This window comes from Panthera tigris, chromosome D3 (genome assembly GCF_018350195.1).
Source record: "Panthera tigris isolate Pti1 chromosome D3, P.tigris_Pti1_mat1.1, whole genome shotgun sequence".
Lineage (NCBI taxonomy): Eukaryota > Metazoa > Chordata > Mammalia > Carnivora > Felidae > Panthera > Panthera tigris.
In genome coordinates this window covers 19717196-19742259 of record NC_056671.1, presented here as the reverse complement: position 1 = coordinate 19742259, position 25064 = coordinate 19717196, and the positions used below count along the sequence as shown (strand labels likewise).

The 25064-nt window shown below is 46.9% G+C and overlaps 3 protein-coding genes, 1 pseudogene and 2 gene segments (V, D, J or C); all 6 read left to right on the top strand.

The window, feature by feature from the left end:
* LOC102964473 overlaps positions 1–18316 on the top strand; it is a 277151-nt gene extending 258835 nt beyond the window's left edge. The window contains 2 exon segments of the V gene segment in view: positions 16447–16484; positions 17831–18316. Of these exon segments, the coding sequence occupies positions 16447–16484; positions 17831–18150 (358 nt within the window).
* LOC102968706 (immunoglobulin lambda-1 light chain) overlaps positions 1–25064 on the top strand; it is a 718086-nt gene that overhangs the window by 648540 nt on the left and 44482 nt on the right. The gene's annotated exons all lie outside the window — the stretch shown is intronic.
* The window catches only part of LOC122232563, a 1057381-nt gene that overhangs the window by 1005844 nt on the left and 26473 nt on the right, over positions 1–25064 (top strand).
* LOC122232564 (immunoglobulin lambda-1 light chain-like) overlaps positions 1–25064 on the top strand; it is a 586739-nt gene that overhangs the window by 545230 nt on the left and 16445 nt on the right. The gene's annotated exons all lie outside the window — the stretch shown is intronic.
* Positions 1–25064, top strand: part of LOC102959445 (immunoglobulin lambda-1 light chain-like) — a 480152-nt gene that overhangs the window by 452064 nt on the left and 3024 nt on the right. The gene's annotated exons all lie outside the window — the stretch shown is intronic.
* On the top strand, positions 19204–23929 carry LOC122232693 (annotated as a pseudogene).

Genomic DNA, 25064 nt, shown 5'->3' with positions numbered 1-25064 from the left:
GTGGGTCAAAGCCACAGTCCTTCAGAAGCGAGGGGTCAAGAAACACAGCTGCATCTGAGATAAAACTCAGGAGGGAGGTGCCACCTGGCAACCTGACAGCTTGGTCACAGACAGTGTAAAAGCAGGGAGTGGACGGAAGCCGGAGACAAAGGAAGGGTGCACGACTGCCGATCAGGGAGAACAGAGTTCTAATACTAGAGACTGGGGGTAGCTGGGTGATGCCATTTTTTCCCCTCCTGCACATGCACATACACACATACAAGCATCACAATAATCCACCCCAGTAAGCTAAGCAGCACCATCTAGTGGAGAATGGGACCATTACACTAAGCCCCACGCAACTGGGCCAACCTTGCTCTTCAGGAACACAAGTCTCTCCACCTGCTTAGTTTACAGACTATAAAGTGTTTCATAGTTTGACATCTAGGGGAAGAAAATGTGATTTCAATAGTATTTCAGTCTGTTCGCTGGTCCATCTATTCAATTTTCTTTTTTTTTTCTTTTTCGTTTCTTTTCTTTTTCTTGAATAGGAAAAGAGAAAAAAATGTATTTTTATTTTCAATTTTTATTAAAAATATTTTATTTTTTTCTACAATATTTTCTTACTTTTTTGTAAATTTTTCCAATTCTGTTTTACTGCCATCATTTCATTTTATTCTATTTCATTGTATTCATTTTCACAGGAAGTTCATGACCACTAAACTACCCTGCAAGAAATTTTAAGGGGGACTCTCTGAGGGAGAAAAGACAAGGAAAAAAAAAGACCAAAAGCAACAAAGACTAGAAAGGACCAGAGAACACCACCAGAAACTCCAAATCTAAAAGAAACATAATGGCAATAAACTCATATCTTACAGTACTCACTCTAAACGTCAATGGATTAATGCTCCAATCAAAAACATAGGGTAACAGAATGGATAAGAAAACAAGATCCATCTATATGCTGTTTACAAGAGACCCACTTTAGACCTAAAGACACCTTCAGATTGAAAGTAAGGGGGGGCGCCTGGGTGGCTCAGTCGGTTGGGTGTCCGACTTCAGCCCAGGTCACGATCTCACGGTCCGTGAGTTCGAGCCCCGCGGCGGGCTCTGGGCTGATGGCTCGGAGCCCGGAGCCTGCTTCCGATTCTGTGTCTCCCTCTCTCTCTGCCCCTCCCCCGTTCATGCTCTGTCTCTCTCTGTCTCAAAAAAAATAAACATTAAAAAAAAAAAAAAGAAAGAAAGTAAGGGGATGGAGAACCATCTATCATGCTAATGGTGGACAAAAGAAAGCCAGAATAGCCATACTTATATCAGACAATCCAGGCTTTAAAGACTGTAACAAGAGATGAAGAAGGGCATTATATCATAATTAAGGGGTCTATCCACCAAGAAGATCTAACAATTGTAAACATTTATGCTCCAAATGTGAAGGCACTCAAATATATATCAATTAATCACAAACATAAACTCATTGATAATAATACCATAATAGTAGGGGACTTCAACACCCCACTTACAACAATGGACAGATCATCTAAACAGAAAATCAACAAGGAAATAATGGCTTTGAATGACACACTGGACCAGATGGACTTACCAGAAATATTCAGAACATTTCATCCTAAAGCAGCAGAATATACATTCTTCTCCAGTACACATGGAACATTCTCCAGTATAGATCACATACTGGTACATAAATCAGCCCTCAACAAGTACAAAAAGATTGAGATCATACCGTGCAGATTTTCAGACCACAACGCTCTGAAACTAGAAGTCAGCCACAAGAAGAAATGTGGAAAGATAACAAATACTTGGAGACTAAAGACCATCCTACTAAGGAATGAATGGGCTAACCAAGAAGTTAAAGCAGAAATTAAAAAGTACATAGAAGCCAATGAAAATGATAACATCACAGCCCAAAACCTCTGGAACTCTGCAAAGGCAGTCATAAGAGGGACGTATATAGCAATCCAGGCCTTCCTAAAGAAGACAGAAAGATCACAGATACACAACCTAACCTTACACCTTAAAGACCTGGAAAAAGAACAGCAAATAAAACCTCAAACCAGCAGAAGACAGGAAATAATTGAGATTAAAGCAAAAATCAATGCTATTGAAACAAACAAACAAACAAACAAGAAAAAAAACAGTAGAATAGATCAATGAAACCAGAAGCTTGTTCTTTGAAAGAATTAACAACATTGATAAACCCCTAGCCAGTTTGATCAAAAAGAAAAAGGAAAGGACCCAAATAAATAAAACCAAGAATGAAAGAGGAGAGATCACAAGCAACACAGCAGAAATAAAAACAATAATAAGAGAATATTATGAGCAATTATATGCCAATAAAATGGGAAATCTGGAAGAAATGGACAACTTCCTAGAAACATATACACTACCAAAACGGAAACAGGAAGAAATAGAAAAGTTGAACAGACCCATAACCAGTAAAGAAATTAAATTAGTAGTCAAAAATCTCCCAAAACACAAGAGTCCAGGGCCAGATGGCTTTCCAGGGGAATTCTACCAAACGTTTAAGGAAGAGTTAACACCTATTCTCTTGAAGCTGTTCCAAAAAATAGAAATGGAAGGAAACCTTCCAAATTCTTTCTATGAAGCCAGCATTACCTTGATTCCAAAACCAGACAAAGACGCCACTAAAAAGGAGAACTATAGACCAATTTCCCTGATGTACAAGGATGCAAAAATCCTCAACAAGATATTAGCCAGCCGGATCCAACAATACATTTAAAAAAATTATTCACCACGACCAAGTGGGATTTATACCTGGGATGTAGGGCTGGTTCAATATCCGGAAAACTATCAGTGTGATTCATCACATCAATAAAAGAAAGGACAAGAACCACATGATCCTCTCAACAGATGCAGAGGAAGCATTTGGCAAAATACAGCATCCTTTCTTGATAAAAACCCTCAAGAAAGTAGGGACAGAAGGATCATACCTGGAGATCATAAAAGCCATATAAGAAAGACCCAATGCTAATATCATTCTCAATGGGGAAAAACTGAGAGCTTTCCCCCTAAGGTCAGGAACAAGACTGGGATGTCCACTCTTGCCACTGCTATTCAACATAGTATTGGAAGTCTTAATCCCAGCAATCAGACAACACAAAGAAATAAAGCCATCCAAATTGGCAAGGAGGAAATCAAACTTTCACTCCTTGCAGACAACATGATGCTCTATATGGAAAACCCAAAAGATTATACCAAAAAACCGCTAGAACTGATCCATGAATTCAGCAAAGTGGCAGGATATAAAATCAATGCACAGATATCGGTTGCATTCCTATACAACAACAATGAAGCAACAGAAAGAGAAATCAAGGAATCAATCCCATTTACAATTGCACCCAAAAACCATAAAATACCTAGGAATAAATCTAACCAAAGAGGTGAAAAATCTACACACTGAAAACTATAGAAAGCTTGTGAAAATATTGAAGAAGACACACAAAAAAAATGGAAAAAGATTCCATGCTCCTGGACAGGAAGAACAAATATTGTTAAAATGTCAATACTACCCAAAGCAGTCTTCATATTCAATGCAATATCTATCAAAATAACATGAGCATTCTTCACAGAGCTAGAACAAACCATCCTATGATTTGTATGGAACCAGAAAAGACCCTAAATAGCCAAAGCAGTCTTGAAAAAAAAAACAAAAAAAACAAAGGAAACATCACAATCCTGGACTTCAAGCTGTATTACAAAGCTGTAATCATCAAGACAGTATGGTACTGGCACAAAAACAGACACTCAGATCAGTGGAACAGAATAGAAAACCCAGAAATAGACCCACAAATGTATGGCCAACTAATCTTTGACAACACAGGAAAGAATATCCAATGGAATAAAGACAGTCTCTTCAGCAAGTGGTGCTGGGAAAACTGCACAGCGGCATGCAGAAGAATGAACCTGGACCATTTTCTTACAGCATACACAAAAATAAACTCAAAATGGATGAAAGACCTCAATGTAAGACAGGAAGCCATCAGAATCCTAGAAGAGAAAGCAGGCAAAAAACCTTTTGACCTTGGCCGCAGCAACTTCTTACTCAACACGTCTCCAGAGGCAAGGGAAACAAAAGCAAAAATGAACTTTTGGGACCTCAACAAAATAAAAAGCTTCTGCACAGCGAAGGAAACAATCAGCAAAACTAAAAGGCAGCCAACAGAATGGGAGAAGATATTTGCAAATGACATATCAGATAAAGGGTTAGTATACAAATCTATAAGAACTTCTCAAACTCAACACCCCAAAATCAAATAATCCAGTGAAGAAATGGGAAAAATACATGAATAGACACTTCTGCAAAGAAGACATCCAGATGGCCAAATGACACATGAAAAAATGCTCAACATCACTCATCATCAGGGAAATACAAATCAATACCACAATGAGATACCACCTCACACCCGTCAGAATGGCTAACATTAACAACTCAGGCAACAACAGATGTTGGCAAGGATGCAGAGAAAGAGGATCTCTTTTGCATTGTTGGTGGGAATGCAAACTCGTGCAGCCACTCTGGAAAATAGTATGGAGGTTCCTCAAAAAAGTAAAAATAGAACTACCCTACGACCCAGCAATTGCACTACTAGGTATTTATCCAAGGGATACAGGTATGCTGTTTCGAAGGGGCACATGCACCCCAATGTTTATAGCAGCACTATCAACAATAACCAAAGTATGGAAAGAGCCAAAACGTCCATCGATGGATGGATGGATGGATAAAGAAGATGTGGTATACACACACACACACACACACACACACACACACACACACACAATGGAATATTACACAGCAATCAAAAAGAATGAAATCTTGCCCTTTGTAACTACATGAATGGAACTAAGGGTATTATGCTAAGCTAAATTAGTCAGAGAAAGACAAATATCATATGACTTCAGTCATGTGAGGGCTTTAAGATACAAAACAGATGAACATAAGGGAAGGGAAGCGAAATATAAAACATTTTATAAAAACAGGGAGGGGGGCAAAACATAAGAGACTCTTAAATATAGAGAACAAACATAGGGTTGCTAGAGGGGTTTGGGGGGGGGATGGGCTAAATGGGTAGGAGCTTAAGGAATCTACTCCTGAAATCATTGTTGCACCATGTGCTAACTAACTTGGATGTAAATTTAAAAATAAATTACAGAATGTAAAAAAAGTCTATAAAGCCCCCTCTCTCTGAGAACACACATTGCACCCCCCTCTTTGCTCTGAGAGCCTCCTGTCCTGATTTCTAAGAGAAGTTCCTCCTTTCCCCCCTAAACCGTCTCCAGGGGGCTGGTGCCAATTTTCTTTTCTTTTTCTTTTTCCATTCCAAGGACACAGCAGCTATTCAATAACCATTACTCAACCTTATACATTATATTAAATATTTTTATTACCTAATGCATTTTCCCTAGCAACTGAAGTCAAAATCATCATTTCAATTTCACATGAAGTATTCTTAGAATTCAGCCAATTTCATTCTCTTATACTCAAATCACATCTTTTGAGTATGTGATATGTCCCTACCCCAGCCACACATTGGAGATTCTGAGACACAGCACTTACCACCTGTCCAAGAGCTCATGGCCAAGGGTAGACTCTTATAGCAGCTCCATGGACCTTTAACAACTCCACGTGCACCTGGCAAGGAGGAAATTTTATTCAGGTTCTGGCTCTCACAAACTGTGATCTGCAGTAGAACGCTGCTCCTGTCTCAGGGTTTCCCTGGAGTAGGGGTGAGGAGGGTCACTGCACTGGGGCCTGGGAATGTCAGAGGAGACTCAGTGTGGAAATGCTCTGGAGATGGAGCTAGAAGCAGACCAGCTCGAGGCCCCCACCACAACACAACGATGGATGAGACACTTGGAACTCCTGGATGATATTAACCACCTTCCTCCTGAGCCAGAATGGAGCAGAGGAAAGACCAGGAGCCCAGGACAATCTCAGCATCACCACCATGACTCTGGCCACCTTCATGACGGCACCCAGAACGATTCAGTGAGCATGATTTCAGGTTCCCTGAAAACACAGATAGACTGTTTCTCAGTGGCCAGAACAGCCCAGGATGTAGGCCAGGGCACAGACTGAACGGGGGCTACAGCCCCAGACTAGTGACTACCAGGAGGAGGATCCCCTGGGCTGGGGGTGGAGACTACAAGGGATACCTGTCCTCTCTGTGCCTTGGGGCTGAGCCCTTCCCCCTTCTCTGCAACCACAAAGCTCTTCAGCAGCCTCTAAAGGCTGATCAACGTGAGGGCCTGAAGGCCCAGCCTCTCAGCCCACCTGGGGAAACTGGGAAAGGCCATCTCAACAGCAAAGCTCCCCTATAGCTGATTCCTCCCTCTGCCCATCCTGCCTATCCTGCTTCCCACCCAACCCTTGCACAGGGGTTGGTCCCAATCACTCTCCCTGTAAACCTCCTGCAGTCTGGCTCCATCCCAGTATCAGCTTCTAGGGGAGAGGGGACCACCTGCATAGAGGTGTCACCTAGCCATCTGTCATCCACTTTCCCAGCTTCTGGGATAGGCAACAAGAAACTTGAACAGAACTTACTAAGAGATCCCTTGTGTGTCATGTAATTTAAAAGACTGGGAAAAAATTGGGGGTGCCTGGGTAGCTCAGTTCAGCAGCCAACCTCAGCTCAGGTCATGTTCTCACCGTTTGTGAGTTCGAGCTGCATCGAGCTCTCTGCTGTCAGTGTGGAGCCCGCTTCGGAACTTCTGTCCCCCCCCCCGCCCCTCCCCAGCTCATGCTCTCTCTCTCAAAAATAAATAAATATTAACGATAATTTAAAAAAATAAAAGATTGGGGAAAAGTAAAATATCTGTAATCATCGTGCATCTTTGCATCTTTACAATTTTTTTTTTGAAAAACATTATTTCCTCTTGTCATGTGTTTTAAACTGTATTTTTTCCTCCCAAACTTGGGGCTGCCGATTTGAATCATTCAATCTAGGGAAGAGTCCCACTGTTTAACCTAATTGGCAAAGCCAGTCCTCACTGTCCAAGGTCCTATTCAGACGTACTTATGTTAGAAACTGTCTGGCTCTAGTTGTCAACACAAGTAAACATCTGGATGGGTATTTCGGGGAATATTGTAAAATCACTGAAAAGCAAAGGATGTGTCTGGAGAAATGGTCAAACAATAAAGTGAGGTCGATTTTATGTGATTATCTATTTTATAACAACTTTTTTAAAACAAGGTAAGTCTCTAGGCTATTTGCCACTATGGAACTAGCATACGCAGTGCAGTAACTATTATGGTATATGACACGTGTAGTTATAAACAAATGTGAGGGTGTGTGGGCTTTTAGGAATAATGAAGTAAGAACTGAATGTAAATTACGTTAGTATTGGTAGCCATCAGGATGGAGCGCTTTGTATGAATGTAATAAAGGAGGCTGCACCACCCTCTCTAAGAATGTGCTTTGTCCCGCGAGGACCTGCCAGGAGGCTGTTCCCGGTGGAAGAGCTGAAGGAGCTGTGGCTGCTACAAAGCCACCACCTGCCACGCAGGTCCTCATGAAGGGAGTGTACCCCTCCCGGGTATCAATCCAAGACTTTGGAAAGGGCCTGGAAAACTGGGCTCCGCTATGCAAACATCAACCCACCTGGTCAGGTGAGGCTGGAACCACAGGGCGCTGGCCACGCCCACTCCAGAACCCCGCCCCCCGACTTCCTCCACACACCGCCCCCTAAAAAATGTTCCCTGGAGTATCAAACACAGCCGGCACTAGTATGAGCAGAGTAAGCCACTGTCGTTACATGTAAAATTTAAGGGAGGACCCCAAAACTCGTCATCAAAATAATATTTAATGCAATCTTTTTTCACATCGTAATGCAGAAAAATCCCGTAATAAATATAACATCAAAACTGTAAGTCAGTTCAGTATCCGCCCCCCCACTCCACACTGGAGTGACTCGCTTCACTCGCCTCACCCCAGGCCGTGTTTGCAAGGGTTAGGTGGGTGTCAGGGAAGATGTTGGACTAGAGTCCGGCCTCTGCATCCTCCCGCCTGCCACCACCACTGGAGCCTTTCCCGGGCCTCTGTCTGGCCAGCCCCTTCTGAGTTGCAGCCCTTTCTGAGGTTTAGCTTCCCTCTACTGCTGGTCTCTGCTGCCCCCTATTGGACTGTCCCCTCGGGACTGCACTCCAGGCGGCTGTATTGGGAGAGTTGGGCGTTAAAGCACTGAAAAGTTCCCAAGCTCCATCCTTCAGTTCCAGGCTGGCTCCACCTCATGTGCAAAAAAAAAGCCTGGTCCTCTCAGGTCTCTGGCTGGTACTGGTAAGTCCCAAGACACAGTCTTTACACCAAGTCGCTGTGTGTCTTAGGAAAGAAACTCTCCCTCTCTGTGCCTCAGTTTATCAGTCGAAGGAACTAGAAGGTCCCCACCAGGGTCATGAGTCTGTGACATCTACAGAAGCAGTAGAATTCTCTTTCCATTTGCTGGAGGAAAGCTGGAATGTGGGGTGCAGTCCCACTCCACAAAGGAGTAGGGGTCTCCAGGGATCCTGGGGATCCCTCAGAGTGGGGCTCAGAAGCTGCAGAGCCAGACCCTGACTCCAAGAACTCTGAGAGATTCCAGAACCTCTGTCACATCCCCAGACAGATACTTTGTTACACACACACACACATACACACACACACACACACACACACACACACCATGCACAACTGTGAGATGAGAAGGCCCAGCTGGCTTGAGTTTGGGGATGGGGGGGTGGTGGAGCAAGGTGCTGGAGAGACCTGGATTTAGGCAGTCTCTGGGGCTTGTGGAGTACAGAGCGGGCAGGAGACTGGTCAGCAGGAGACAGGGGCACCCTCTGACATGGGAAGCAGGACAGAAGTGATTGGACAAGGGCACACCCTGACACTCCATGGGAGAAGGGCTGGGGCAGGGCACAGAGGAGGCAGGGACCCTCAGCAGGGGGTCTACCAAGGGGGACAGATGGACCTGGACTCCTCTGGCCCAGCCTGAATCCAGCCCTCGGCGTATCTCAATCCAGGAAGGAGGTGAGGGGGCAGGCCTGGGTGGGTCAGAGCTGCAGCTGCACCATCTGGGAAGACCCAGCCCATCCCTCAAGTGTCCCCAGGAAACAACCAGACCCAGATTTCTGACTGCAGCCACCACAAGAGGATGTGGTTTGTGGCAGTGGCGGCCCAGAGGCTGTGGCAGGTGCAGGGGTAGGGGAAAAGAGGCACAGCTGGGGATGCTGCCTTTAGGGAGAGCCCCTTCTTCCCAAGACCTGGGGCTGTCCCCCAGAGAACCACAGTTTCTGGGCCCTGGGTAGTAGGTGAGTGTCACACCCACACAGGGGTGCCAGGAGGGAACAGCTTCGGTCTGGACTCCTAGGGCACATGCCACTCCAGCCCCCATGGTACCAGGAACCCAAGGTCAGAGGCAGGCGTGGGCCTCATCCCATGGATAGGATGATCTCCTGTCAAATGTAGCAGGAAAGTTAGGGAGTGCCTGACTCAAAACATGGGACACACAACTCTTAAAGGGACCTCCCAGGAAAGTCACTTTGGCAGGCCTGGGAGGCTTCATTTAGGGCTGCTGACACAGAAACTAGAAGCCCTGAGGGGCTGCAACCCAGATTTGAGCAGGTGTATTAAAAGACCTTGTGGCAGAAAAGGCAACTGGAAAGCAAGAGAGGCGCTGGGTGACAGGCGGGATCCTACAACCTGCTGCTTTCAATTCTCTCTTCACTGAGCAGTAAGACTTCACCAGGCCCAGAGAGCTGATGCACAGACATCAACAAAGCATGTCCTGGAGCCGTGAAAGGGCCAGCCGTCTGTATAGAATCTGCTTGAACATCAATTTCTTCATCCTCAAATAGGTGAAATGATCTCAGCTCAGCCAGCAGCCGGCCCCGCTGTCTGCCTCAGCCTCATTGCATTACGTATTATATTCCTGGGCTTTCCAATGGCCCCCAGCCCAAAGCACCTGTGCAGTCCATCCCTCCTGCACCTCTGCCCAACAGAACCCAAACCCCACCTCCCTTGGAACCAAAGCATGAGCCTTCCAGGTGGACAAAGGGCTGCAATGCAGGGGAGGAGCTCACTCCTAGATTCTAGATCACCCTGCAGCCCACTCCCAGAACACCCTTGGCCCCAGCTTTCATCTTCTCTGGACCTTAGTTTTCTCACTTGTAATACAGGGAAACGCCCCCCAGGACATGCCAACAGTTATTCTAAAGCCCAAAGTCCGAGGATGGTGGAAAGGGAATGGACATTCATTCAACACCTGCTACATACTGGAGCTTAGCATTCACATGATCTCATTCATCTTCATGACTGCCCTGCTACAGAGGAACTGTGTCCATTTTACAGATGAGGAAAATGAGGCCCAGAGGTGACCTAAGGCTAGGTTTCAACATTCATGAGCCTGACATTACTCCTTGAGTGAGGGATATAGAATCACTCCCTGCAGGGCCCTTGACTGGCTGAGAAGCTGAGATGACCAGAGGGAAACCAGCCAGGATGGACCAACCCTGCCAAGGAAGTGGAGTGTGCAGGGACCCAGCCTGGGGGACTGGTCAGAAGAGAAGCCCTAGCCCCAGTCCCACCCCAAGGAACTCAGGCCTTGGTGATTCCTGATTCACTGGGCACTCAACTGCTTGCTGTGGTCTTTTCAAGTCCCAGGGAGATGCTCCACAGACCTGGGTCACCCTTAGGAATATGGAAATAAGGCAGGTCAGGTATTCCCCACCCAGGGCCCCAGGGGCGGGAACTGTGGGCTGGTTTCAGTGGGAGGGGGTGGAGCCCAGAATCTGACCACAGCCGGGCAGCTGGCAGATGTCACTCTGAGGGAGATCTCCAGGAGTAACAGCCATGGGCCCTGGAGAGGACTGGGCACTGAGTGCAGGGACCAGAGAAGGCCCAGACAGAGGACAAGACTATGTGGGCCAGGCACACTGGGACCGCTGCTGCCAACAAGAGGGACCTGAGGCACCTGCCAGCCCCTCTCCTGGAAGTTCAAGCCGAGCTTCCACCCTGAGGGCAGATGAGGCCCGAGACAGGCCAAGTGTGCTGTGAGGCTCCTGGGGGACAGAGCCCTGGCCCCAGGCAGCACTGTCCCCTACTGCTGCTACACCTGGCCATGGGCACCCATGGCCCGCTGCCCACAACACAGCATCATCGAGCAGAGCCCCAGAGGGAAGGAGCCTAAGGTAAGGAGCCAAAAGATCACGGCAGGGGAGGATGTGGAGTTCCCTAAGGTGGGAGCCAGGAGTGGACATCCGAAGAGGAGAGCAGCAGTGAGGGGAAGAGGGGGGAGAAGGAAGAATGGGCCAGAGAGAAGGGGCCTGGGTAGACACCGGCTGTATTTAAAGTGCTGACATCTGTCTTGCGTGGATTTTTTTGCATTGATTTTTTGTTGGTAATACTTTCAATTCTGTATTAAATATATTTAATTAATATATTTAATATTTTTATATTTAATTATTATTAATATATTTAATAATTATATTAAATATAAAAATATATTTAATAATTAAATACAATTCTGTATTCTGTATTAAAATATCGTACGTCTTGATGACGGAGTTTTGGGCATCCCTTAAATTTTGGACTAGTGCTGCACCTGCCTCACCCTTGTCCTCTGGGTAGGGCAGAAAGAGGCAGGCAGGAGCAGGATGTGCCCAGCAGGCACTAATCGTTTTAGGGGCAGAAACACCCTCTGTAGCCCCACAAGTCAGATCCTGCTGTTATCCTCATCTTGCAGAGGAAGATAGAGGTCCAAAGAGGTAAGGTGACCTTCCCAAGGAAGGTCACACAGCACATAGGCACAGTCCCAGCACTGGTAAGAAGCCAGAGGACTGAACCCTGTGACCTCATCAGCATGTCCTGTGTTGAAACAAAATGGCGCCACATTCTGAAGGGGTGCTCTGCCAGGCAGTTAGAGAGGGGAGCAAGGGCTTGTCTGAGTCTCCACCAAGGATGTCCACTCTGCAACTCATTCATAAATATTCACAGGGGTCAGGCCTGGGGACCCAGAGTGGGTGGGCCTGAACCAAGGGGGTCATGTCCAGGCGTGGGGACAATCAAATTGGTCTGACAGGTGAAGAGTCACTGACATGTGATGTGACCACTCCAGGCACCCGGAGCGGCCTGGGCTGAGGAGAGAGAGAGGTTGTGCAGGCACAACAGGGCACTCTGTGCTGCGTGCAGTGTCTTAATGTGCTGCATCCTTGATCTTGGAGTCCAGAAGAGTTGTTGAGGGATTTAGGTAGCAGACCGTCACAGTCGGATTCATGTTTGGAAAAACGGCTCCAGATAGGAGATTGATGTGAGGCCAGATTAAGGACCCAGGAGAAACAACGGCCAAAGCCTGCATCTTGGGGATGGGGAGGAAGGATCAGGTACCAAGACCACCTATGAAATTAGCAAGTGAATTTAAAGTGACTGTACCAGAGGTTGACCGGGAGGAATGGGCACTCTCATGGACTGTCTATAGACGTCCAAAATGTACAACCATTTTAACAATATGCAACAAGTCATTTTTTAAGTATATTTATTTAAATTGTGCAATTCCACTTCTATGAATTCATGGTGGGGGAGAGGTGAAAATAATCCAAGATATAACAAAAGGTTTATAAACAAGAATGACTAGCTCAACATTACTAATGGTGGGAGAAAACTGGAAATAATCTAAATATCCAGCAGAAAGGGTGTGGCCAAATACAGTATAGAACATCAATCATAAGGAATCTTCCACAAACCCTCAAAACTATGTGCAGGTTTTTAAAGTATGTGTACATTTTCAAAAGCCTGCCCGAAATAATAGAAAAATGTCAATGGTGTGTCTCTGGCTAATGGGACTTCACCTAATTTAAAACTTTGCTTTCTAATTTTCTATACTTTTGAAAATGTTCACAGGAAGATATATTTGGTTTTTATCTTCTAAAATAATTTTTTAATTTATTTTTTTGGGAGAGCACAAGCTTCTAAAATAATTTTTTTAGTTTATTTTTTTGGGAGGGGCAGAGAGAGGGGGACAGAGGATCTGAAGCAGGCTCTGCGCTGACAGACCGACAGCAGCAAGCCTGATGTGGGGCTCGAACTTTTGAACCGGGAGATCATGACCTGAGCCAAAGTCAGTCAACCAACTGAGCTACCCAGGTGCCCCTAAAATAATTTGTTTAAGTTCATTTCTTTTTGAGAGAGACAGACAGACAGAGTGCGAGTGGGAAAGGGGCAGAGAGAGAGGGAGACACAGAATCTGAAGCAGGCTCCAGGCTCTGAGTCAGCACAGAGCCTGACGTGGGGCTCGAACTCACAAACCACAAGATCATGACCTGAGCCAAAGTTGGATGCTCAACCAACTGAGCCACTCAGGTGCCCCCAAAATAATTTTTAATACAAGAGTAACATGTACTTGTTGTAAATAAAAATAAAAATAAAAAAGATTAACCACAGAAGTATATAAAGAAAAAATCCAATGTTTCTGCTTACCATCCCCACACATCTTACCCTAAAACCCATTCTCCAGAGATGGCCACTGTCAGGTTGGTCAATACATTTCCAATGCTTCTCCTATGTGTATATGTCCCTGAAAACACACACACACACACACACACACACACACACACACACACACACCTAGTTGGTATTGGGATTTTTTTTTAAAATGAAACCATACCCTGGAATAAGCTTTTTAAACAATGTGTTACTGATATTTTCTATCTCAATTTGGATAGATCTCCCATGTTCTTGTAATGGCTTTGTAAGACCTCAAAGTTTGGATGAACCAGATTGTATTTAATTATCCCCTTATTAATGGACATTTAGGTTGTTTCCATTTAAAAATATAAATCACAAGTGATGCCGCAATGGAAATCCTCACATATGTGCGCATGTGTTATGTGTGCTTGTATAAAGTGCACTTAAGTATCTACTATGGATAAATAGCTCAAAGTGGAATTGCTCGATCAGAGAGAATGTGTTTGGGGAATGTTCCTAGGCAATGCCCAAATGTCCTTCTGAAAGGTTCCAGCTTATATTCACTGCAGTGAATGATGGTGCCCTTTCCTCTACATCCTTGACAATAATGTGATATTGTTGATCTTTTTTTTTTTTTTTTGCTCATCCAATGAATATAAGTGAGCCTATGTTTGTTGTTTCATTGGTTACTTGATCATTGGTAAAACTTGTTTTCCTTTCATTTTTTTATTGTCTGATTTTATTTCTACTGTGAATTTATTTACCAGTTGTAATTTTGCCTGTTTCTCCATTCAGTTGGTTGTATTTTCTTATGGATCTATAGAAACCCTTCATATACTTGGGATATTAACTCGTTGTTAAGTACATAGTTGTAAATATTGTTCCCTGGTGTGTTTTATGCCTTTTGTTGATGGGGTCTTTCACCATAAAGCTGTTTTTAATTTTTATGTGTCAGATTAGTTTAATTTTTTCTTTATGGTGTCTGAGATCTGTGAGACCACATGTGGGAGAAGGCTACCCATGTCTAACTCATGTCCATGACCCTTCTGTAGAATGCCAAAATCACCCATCTCTGATACTGCCCCACACTAATCATCTCTTCTTGTAAGTTTCTTCTAAGTGTGCATTAAGGAAAAATGAAAACACCAAAATAGGGAGACAGAGGAATAAGAGTACCTCCATGTTCCCATCAACCAGGTCCCAATCTATCAATTCCCTGATGATGCTGACACAACAACAAAATAATTGCTCTCTTATGCAGTATTTGCAAACAAATTCCAGATATCATATCTTTTTCTCAATAATGATTTCATCTGTGTACCAGAAGATAAAGGCCTAAACAGAAACTAAAGTAGCATGATCAAACCGATGTAGAAACTGTAAATCCTTAACAATGAAAATATTTATCAATGAAGGCCTCAAACTTGTCACAAGTGAATGCATGGAATTATATTGTTGATGTTATTGCTCTTTGGGGGTATTTCCTTTTCTCTTTCTGAGTATTGAAAATCATTTGACACTGTGATTGTGGGGGTTGGGTGTTTTCAGGACTGTTGGGTCTGTAATAATCCCCCATCACTCTACTTTTCCTTGCAAAGAAGGGACTAAGGGGCTGAGTGGCTGGTCCTGGGATTCTCCCATGGTGGGGATGCAGCCACAGCCTCCCAGAGTTGTATCTGAGCCATCCTCTCTGTTTCCTCATCCTGCAAAGGGCTTCTGGCATCAGATCCTTCAGGAGGTCCAGTTTGTATGACATCAGAATCACCTCCCTGAACAGTTGGCTACTTTGCATCAAAGGACCCACATCAAGTGAACCTTTTTAGGTAGGATTAGCTGCTTTGATGTTCAAAGACTCCGTCCATCCGATGGACAGGGTGCATCACAGCAATATTTCATTTCTGTCCTCCTTCTCCTGGGAGGGCTGACACATACCTAGGTGGGGAGTGCCTTTCGTGTGCAGGGAAAAGAAGAAATGTGCACCGTTCCCTGCTCTTCCCTACTTCACAGGATGATGACCTGCTCCCTCCACCCTCCCCTGCTTACTCATTTTTATTTGGCGACCTGGTACATGCTGGGATTCAATGGATCCGATTTTGGGAATGTACCAGTGTTGTCCACACTGCATGATGGCTTCATGTCTGCCCATATGGACATTCGTCCACTGGGAGTCTATTCAGGTGGCTCCTGGGTACATTCACATGACCCCAGGAGATCTCAACAGCTCCAGCTTTCTGAGGGAAAAAATATTCTATTTCATCTTGTGCATACTTGCCCAGGCCTGAAATTGGTCACTGATGCCAGTTTCATTTCGTGGGAGGTGGCATTTAAGACTCTTTAAGAGAAGCATAGCAGCAGTCACATACCAGACCCTCCCCAACATGAGCTCAGATTGGGGCTTGGCTGGGGCTGCTCCCAAGGTCACCTGGACACAGGCTGGCATGTCTTACAGGACCAGGCCACACATCACTTACAACAGTCCCAAACTAGCACATCCCCTGGGATAATAAGACAGAGCCCTCTGAAGTTATGTCTTGGGACATAGTTAGTTGCCAATGTCCATACACAGTCCAACTCTTTCTCCCTGCAAAGGATCCTTTGGGAGGGAGGGTACTCCCTCCACCCTCACCTCACATCTCCCCAGGGTATTACAATGTTTGAACATACAGAAAAGAGATGTCCTGTTCATTTCCATGGAAAATAACTCACAATGACACAAAAGCCTTCCACAAACTCACTCCAATATCCAAGAGATAGTGGTAGAAACAGCAAATCAGATACCAACTTCCATTGGAAGAATTGATTCCAAGGATCCTATTGCTGTACACATGGGGACATTGGTGCTATTCTGATATGGGTGTGGGACATGTGGCTCCTCTGTTGAGCAAACACCAGCCTGAAGCAGTACCCTCACTTCCTCCATCACAGCTGCAAGTGGGGGGCTGGGGTTGGGGCAGGGCCTCCCATGGACGGGGTTTTTGTATGAGCCTGTATCACAGTGTTGGGTGTTCGGCGGAGGTACCCAGCTGAGCGTCCTAGGTGAGTCTCATCTTCTCCCTGCTCCCCTGCTGTTCCAGACATTTGGGCATTTTTTGACTGTTTTTTTTTTTTTCTCTGTGTATCTTATATAAAAGTCTTGGTTACTCTTTCACCCGGCACCTCAGCCCCTAGGACCCTGCTCTCCTCCCTTCCCTGTACCGACTGTCGTGCTTGCTTCTTTGTTCATCATAACCCCGTACCTCCTACCTGAGGCACAGGGAATGGTGGAATGACCTAAAATCTAAAATCTGTCTGCCGGGGTCATCCTGGGACCCCCATGTACTCTGTTCTGTCCTCTCCTGTCTGGTCTTGTGTTGGACCTTTTTTATATCTGGGAGTCACTAAGAGTCCCCATAGAAAATGGAAGAAAGAACAGGGAGCATTGAGGGGGTGACCATGTGGAGAATTTGCAGGGACACGGCACCCTCAGGGCTAAGGCTGGGGACACATGGGTCAGACATTTAAAACAGGGCCCTGGAACTGTGCGACTCAGGATCTGGGGTGGTCAATGGTGTACCGGTGGAGCAGCTAACCCCACCCCCAGGCCTCATGGGGTTGCAAGGCAGAACCCTGAGGTGTCCTGAAAACTCAAGGAAACCAGCAAGAGGGAGGACAGTGGGGAGAAGAGAAGGTGCCAGGGAAAGGGTCATGGAATGAAAGGATGTGAGAACTGGATGAACACTTGAGTCCTTGCAGGAAATACTTCATACCCCAAAGAGAGGCGGAATCTATGGAATGAAGGCTCTAGTGATATGACTGATTTGCAGGACATGGAGGGCAAGGCTGCAGAAGACAATGGAATGAGAGAGACACAAGAGACACAGGCAGACACTCTATTATCAGCAAGGATCCTATCCAATCAGGGACAGCCCAGGAGAGACATATCTGGGTAAAAACAGATCTCTTAGGACAAAGACTCTCACTTCCCCAGCACAGAAGTGTCAGATCAGAATGGTATACAGGATGATTCAATGGAGGTCAGAGAGCTCACATCATAATCCTGACCATAGAGGGACAAACATAGAGCCCAGACAGTCACTGTCAGCATGTCACAGGAGGCAGGGGCAGGACAGTGAGAGTTCAATGTCTCTGTGGGAGGACAGGTGCCAGGAGAGTCTCAGGATGGGTGGTGACAGAAATTCAACTCAAAGACTCCCAGCACAGGTGGGGAGATTTTTGAGGAACACCTTAACCCAACCCACCCTTGACATGAACCCGTGGACACAGACTGTGCACTAGGGGCCTGATTGGATGTTCAAGAACCTATTCCCACATGAAGACTAAGGTCAAGTGACCCCATGGTGGATGCTGAGCCTCTGACCTCTTTTCCCTCCCCCACCCCACAGGTCAGCCCAAGTCAGCCCCCTCGGTCACACTCTTCCCACCCTCCAATGAGGAGCTCAGCGCCAACAAGGCCACCCTGGTGTGCCTCATCAATGACTTCTACCCCAGAGGCTTGACGGTGGCCTGGAAGGCAGACGGCACCCCCGTCACCAAGGGCGTGGAGACCACCAAGCCCTCCAAACAGAGCAACAACAAGTACGCGGCCAGCAGCTACCTGAGCCTGTCACCGGACGAGTGGAAATCTCGCAGCAGATTCACCTGCCAGGTCACGCATGAGGGGAGCACCGTGGAGAAGAGTGTGGTCCCTGCAGAGTGTTCTTAGGTCCCTGAGACCGTCAGGGATGGAGGCCTTCCTCACCCAGATACACCTTCCCCAGTTCATCATGTACCCCTGAGAGCCAACTCCTGGATCAGCTCAGACCAGGAAGGTCACACACCCTCCCGGTTTCTATTTGTGCTCAATAAAGAACTTATTGTTTATCATTCAACATTTTTTATGTGAATTCTCTGTCTGGTTATGTCTGAGTTAATGGCTTAGTAATTAAGAGAAGGGACAGTTATGACACGTGATTCTATCTAACCGCCATCCACCCAACTAACCCTAAAAGGACTCCATTGACTCTGTATCCCCCTGGGTGTGACCCAGAGTAGAAAATAGTCCTGCCATACCAGCCCCCAGGATGCAGTCTTTGCCACCTGGAAAGGGAGAAAAACTGAGTGAGAAGGACCAGGGGTCCCCATAGGGTGTCAGGGAGGAGCAAGGAGAGTCCCAGGAGCCAGCAGTGGGCAGAAGCAACAATAAGGAGGAACGAGGTCCTTGAGCAGAAACTGGTCTTTAGGAACAGAGGTGAACTTCCTGGTTCCATACAGGGTGACCCAGAGGGGAGAGTGACTACCAAGTGAGGGGTCCATGGTTGGCACCTTAGTAGGGAGCCATGGAAAGCTCTGAACAATGCATCTTAGAAGTACATTTCTCAAACTTTCACAATACCTGTTAGGTGAGTAAAGACACTAACAAGTCCTACAGAGAAACAGTTTCATATCTTGTAGCCTAACCCTTCCTGAACCTAGTTGATTCTCCTAACCAACTGAGGAAGCTCTGGAACACTCTTCAAGACAGTTGTGTTGCTACTTGAGGTCAGGCTGAGGCACAAGGACAACAGTCTATGTTCTGTTGGGCCTCAGTCAAGGTCAGGCTCAAAGAGACCCTAACAGGGGGCTGTGACCTCAGTCATGAAGAGTCTCATCATCTAAACTGAGATCAAGGAGAGTTACTCTATGGTTAGGTTATAAATGAAGTTGATGATATCAGCCTGCAAGTGGTGGGGACATGGAGAACTGAGTAAATGACAAAGGAGGCCATCCTGGGCACATAATGGGCAGCCACGATTATCCCAAAGAGGGGAGCCAATTCGTATTCAGGAGTATAGTTCAGCTGGTGCAGACCAAGTCAGGCAGAGTGAGTGTGGCCTGAGGGCTATGGCAAAGTCAGGATCCCCTTCCCCAGGTATTCAGGGTCCACTGAGCCTCCTATGCCTGAGCCTCCTTCACTCACTGTGGCTCAATCCTGAGTGCATCTGTAGCCTGGTATCAGAGACACACTCACTCCCAGGTCAGTGAAGCAGGCGAGGTCGTTCTCACAGAGATGCCGGCACAACAAGCCCCCTGTCTATGTCTCCAGCTCATCAGAGACAAGGAGTTGCTTTCACCTGACCTGCAAGGAAGCCAGATCAGACCAGAGAAGAGCCTACAAAGCCCAGGAATTCTGAGAGCACAGGGAACCCTTAGAGTTTTATCCCAGCCACTCCTGCCCTAGGGAAGCCGAAGAGGGAGAAGGGAGATTAGGGGGTCCTAGTATGCCACAGCACCTGCTGGCCCCATGTCATGGATCTGAGTGCTTGGACCACATGTGGGAGAAGGCCACCCAAGTCTAACTCATAACCCTGCTGTAGAATGCCAAAATCACCCCACCTCTGATACTGCCCCACACTAATCATCTCTTCTTGTAAGTTTCTTCTAAGTGTGCATTAAGGAAAAATGAAAACACCAAAATAGGGAGGCAGAGGAATAAGAGTACCTCCATGTTCCCATCAACCAGGTCCCAATCTATCAATTCCCTGATGATGCTGACACAACAAAATAATTGCTCTCTTATGCAATATTTGGAAACAAATTCCAGATATCATATCTTTTTCTCAATAATGATTTCATCTGTGTACCAGAAAAGATAAAGGCCTAAACAGAAACTAAAGTAGCATGATCAAACCGATGTAGAAACTGTAAATCCTTAACAATGAAAATACTTATCAGTGAAGACCTCAAACTTGTCACAAGTGAATGCATGGAATTATATTGTTGATGTTATTGCTCTTTGGGGGTATTTCCTTTTCTCTTTCTGAGTATTGAAAATCATTTGACACTGTGATTGTGGGGGTCGGGTGTCTTCAGGACTGTTGGGTCTGTAAGAATCCCCCATCACTCTACTTTTCCTTGCAAGGAAGGGACTAAGGGGCTGAGCGGCTGGTGCTGGAACTCTCCCATGGTGGGGATGCAGCCACAACCTCCCAGAGTTGTATCTGAGCCATCCTCTCTGCTTCCTCATCCTGCAAAGGGCTTCTGGCATCAGATCCTTCAGGAGGTCCAGTTTGTACAACGTCAGAATCACCTCCCTGGACAGTTGGCTACTTTGCATCAAAGGACCCACATCGAGTGGACCTTTTTAGGTAGGATTAGCTGCTTTGATGTTCAATGGCTCTGTCCATCAGATGGAAAGGGTGCATCATGGCAATATTTCATTTCTGTCCTCCTTCTCCTGGGAGGGCTGCCACATACCTAGGTGGGGAGTACCTTTCATGTGCAGGGAAAAGAAGAAATGTGCACTGTTCCCTGCTCTTCTCTACTTCACAGGATGATGACCTGCTCCCTCCACCCTCCCCTGCTGACTCATTTCTATTTGGTGACCTGGTACATACTGGGATTGACCAGAAAGGCTGGTGGAATGCATTGGGTTGTCCACTATACATATGGAAATGTAGCTGCATCTATGGACATTAGTCTAGTCGGAGCCTCTTCAGGTGGCTCCTGGGTACACTCACAGGACCCCAGGTTATCTCTATAGCCCCTGCTATCTGATGGACAACATATTCTACTTCACTAGTGCCTACCCACTCCAGGCCTGAAAGTGGTCACTGATGCTAGTTCCTTTTTGTGGCAGATGGAATTTAAGACTCCTTGAAACAAGCAGAGCAACAGTCACACAGCCAACCTTCCCCAACATGGCACTAGATAGGGGTTTGGCTAGGGCTGTTCCCCAAGTCACCAGGACATAGGCCGGCACGTCCCACAAGAACAGGACAGACTTCACTTGGGACAGTCCCAAACTAGGACATCCCCTCGCAAAATAAAGCTGAGCTCTATGGAATCATGGTTGGGGGCATAGGAAGTTTCCAGTGGCCCATGCACACAGGCCAACCTGCTATCACCTGCAGAGAAAAGTTTGGGATGAAGGTTAAACTCCCTCCCTCACCTGATTGTCTCACCAAAAAATTAGGATGTTTCAACATATAGAGAAGCGATATCCTCTTCAGATCCATAGATCCTTGCAGTGACAGAGAGGCCCTCCACAAACTCATTCCAATTCCTAGGAGTTATAGGTTGGAACAGCATTCAGACACCTACTTCTTTGGAAGACTTGATTCCAGGATCCTGTGGCTGCACACATAGGGACATTGACCCTGTTATCCACTAGAAGAGGAAGACCTGTGGCCCCCCACTGAAAAGACACCAGCATGGAGCAGTGCCCCAACCTCCTCCATCACAGCTGCAAGTGGGGGGTCTAGGGGGTGGGGCACGGACTCCCAGGCATTGGTTTTTGTATTAGCATGTATCACAGTGCTTTCTTTTTGGCAAAGGGACCCGGGTGACCATCCTAGGTGAGTCTCATCTTCTCCCTCTTTCCCTGCTTTCCCACATTTTTGGGAAATTTTCTGCTATTTTTTTTTCTTTCTGTGTCTTTTCTCAACTTGGTCACTCTTTTGTCTGGGACCCCAGTCCCTGGGACCCTGATCTCCTTCCCTCCCTCTACACTGTCCTGCTTGCTTCTCTGGTCAACACAGCCCCTCCCCTACCAACTGAGAGGCAGAGGATGGTCGGGATGAGCTAAAAACTCATCTGTGTGTCCGCCGGGTCATCCTGGGTCCCACATGTGCTCTTTTCTGTCTACTGTTGTAAGGCCTTGGACAACGTTTGTCTCTGGGACTCACTAAGGGTACCCATAAAAAAGGGAAGAGAGAACAGGGAGCATTGAGGGGGTGACAATGTGGAGTATTTACTGGGTCAGGCAGCCTCAGAGGCAAGGCTGAGGACACAAACGACAAGGTTCAGGGCAGAGCCTGGGGATCAGGGTCCGGAGTCAGCAGTGGTGCAGGTGGAGCTCCCCCCAGGCCTTATGGAGTGGCCATATAGAGTTGGCCTGGGGACTCAGACAAACTTGCCACAGGCAGGATGGAGCTTGTAGGAGTAAATGCTGGAGAAAGGGTCATGGAATGAGAAGATGTGAGACACGAGTGGACTCTTGAGTCCCTGCAGGACACACATCTGCAACAAACACAGGAGAACCTATGGCATGAAAGCTCTAGTGAAATGACCGATTTGCAGGACACGGGGACTGGGGCTGCAGAAAGGCTATGGATTGAGAGTGATGCAAGGCCACGCAGACACACTCTGTATGATCAGCAAGGATCCTACCCCATCAGGGACAGCCCAGGAGAGACACATCTGGGTAAAAACAGACCCTTAGGGCAAAGACCTCACACAAGACTCAAGATAGAAGAGTCCACAGGATGAGCCAATAGGAGGTCAGAGAGCTCACGCAATAGCACTGGCCTCAGAGGACGAAAGTAGAGCTGAGACAGACACTGTCAAAAGTCAGAAGAGGCAAGAGCAGGACAGTGACAGTTAGATGTCTGCGTGGAAGGAAAGATCTCAGAAGAGTCTCGGGATGGGTGGTGATAGGAATCCACCTCAAAGGTCCCCAGCAAAGGTGGGGAGATGATTGAATAACACCTTAACCCACCCACCCACCCCGACATGGATTCACATGGACGCAGAGTGAGAACTGGGTGCCTGACTGAATGTTCAGGTACCTGTACCCACATGAAGGCCGATGTCAAGTGAAGTGACCCCAAACGTGGAAGCTGAGCTTCTGACCTCCTGTCCCTCCCCCACCCCACAGGTCAGCCCAAGTCCTCGCCCTCAGTTACCCTCTTTCCACCCTCCCCTGAGGAGCTCAGCAATAACAAGGCCACCCTGGCGTGCCTCATCAGTGACTTCTACCCCAGCTGCTTGACGGTGGCCTGGAAGGCAGACGGCACCCCCGTCACACAGGGCGTGGAGACCAACAACCCCTCCAAACAGGACAACAAGTATGCAGCCAGCAGCTACCTGAGGTTGTTGCCCGACAAGTAAAAATCTCACAGCAGATTCACCTGCCAGTTCACGCACGAGGGGAGCACCATGGAGAAGAATGTGGTCCCTGAGGAGTGCTCTTAGGTCAAGACATCCCCTACCCACTCAAAGGGCTTAGAGCCACAGGACCTCCAGGAAGGATTCCCCTTGCACCAGGATCATCCCAGCCCTCCTCCCAGCACCCAATCATGCTCAATAAAATGTTCTTTATTCAATCAGAATTCAGGCTGTCTGGTAATTTGGGTTAACATTTCAGTCCAGAACTCAACCATCTTTGGGGGAAAACAGGATTCTTTTGGCCTTGGGAAAAGAGCCCAGTGAAGGCGTCCTCATGTTTCATGAGGGGTTATTTTGCTCTCAGCCAGAATTGTCACACAATACTCCTGAACAGGAGATCAAAACAGCAGAAATTAAAGAGACCATCCTCCACAATGTCTCTAGCTTTCCTTCTTGTGTTAACCATGCCCACTGCCAGTCATAGCTTCCCTCACTGATACCAGATCCCCTGGATTTCTTGGATAATTCCTCAGTTTCTCCCTGGACCTGGCACCTCACCATCTACAAGAAGCCCTCCTCTGAATATTCCCACTCTCCTCTTCCTATAGACCCCCACTCACTGCCAGCTTTTCCCTGGTTTCCTACCCCATGTAGACATTCCCCACTGTCACAACCTAGAGCCTCCTCCCTCTCTCATGAGAACACCTGCTCCTACCTCCCCAGGAACACTGACTGTCCTCCTCCCACAGACTCCCTGTCACACTCACTATAGGAGCCCCTGCCTGGGCACTGGCCACTCACACCCACACTCCCACTGCTGGCATCTCACCCCACCAGTGTCTCTTGGTTCACACTACATCCAAGTTCTCTGGGAAACAGACTCCAGCTTTGCTTTCTGGGACCCCTCCGAGGCCAGGCCAACCCATGAGCCCATCATTTGTCTTTCATTAACCTGCCTGGGGTGTCTGTTACAAATCAAGACTCAGATTCTGGAAATGCGCTGTTGACAGGTTTCTCAACTGACTCATCTACTTAGGAGTTCAGTGTAGTATCTGATCATAACACACACACAAGCACACACACAGGTCCCAACAAACAGAAACATACATGCACACTCATGATGATCACAGAGACACTGGTCCATTTACAACACTGCCATGGTGGGCATCTCTATGGAAAGATCAGGAGGAGCTGGGGTAGAAGGGGCTGCACAGGGAGCCAGGATATGACATGAACAGAGACAATTCCATCTCTGTCATCCCTACCAGAGCCAGCCACCAGCAATAGAAGGCTCCAGGGATTCTATTTGTGCTGGAGTGAGACAAGAAACCTCATGAGAAGCTGGAAGGGTGTTTACGCACTCATCGAGAGCAGATCGAGGAAGCCAGTCAGAGTTCTAGCTCAGTGTGCCAATGTGACAAAGAAAGAAGGATGCCAGACCTGTGTGTCCCCTATTGTGAGCTCTGCAGGTGACATCCCAAGGCAAGGATGCAGGAGAAGGCCATAGGTGTCAGAGAGCTTCCTCAATGTGAAGGTCCAGTGCAGAGGTACAGTATGGTTTCCAGCTTGGTGGGGGAACCCTGTGCTAGTGATGCTCCTGCATGTGGGCCATGTGTGATTCTCAGTCAGTTCAAGGCTAGGCACAGACTCCGACATTTCCACTCAGGGCAAAATTGTAGGATGTAGTGACTGCATCCACACACACCAGGGGCCCAACACGTCTATCCAGCTTATATTCAGCCCACATCTCCCTATACCATGACAGTTGCCCTC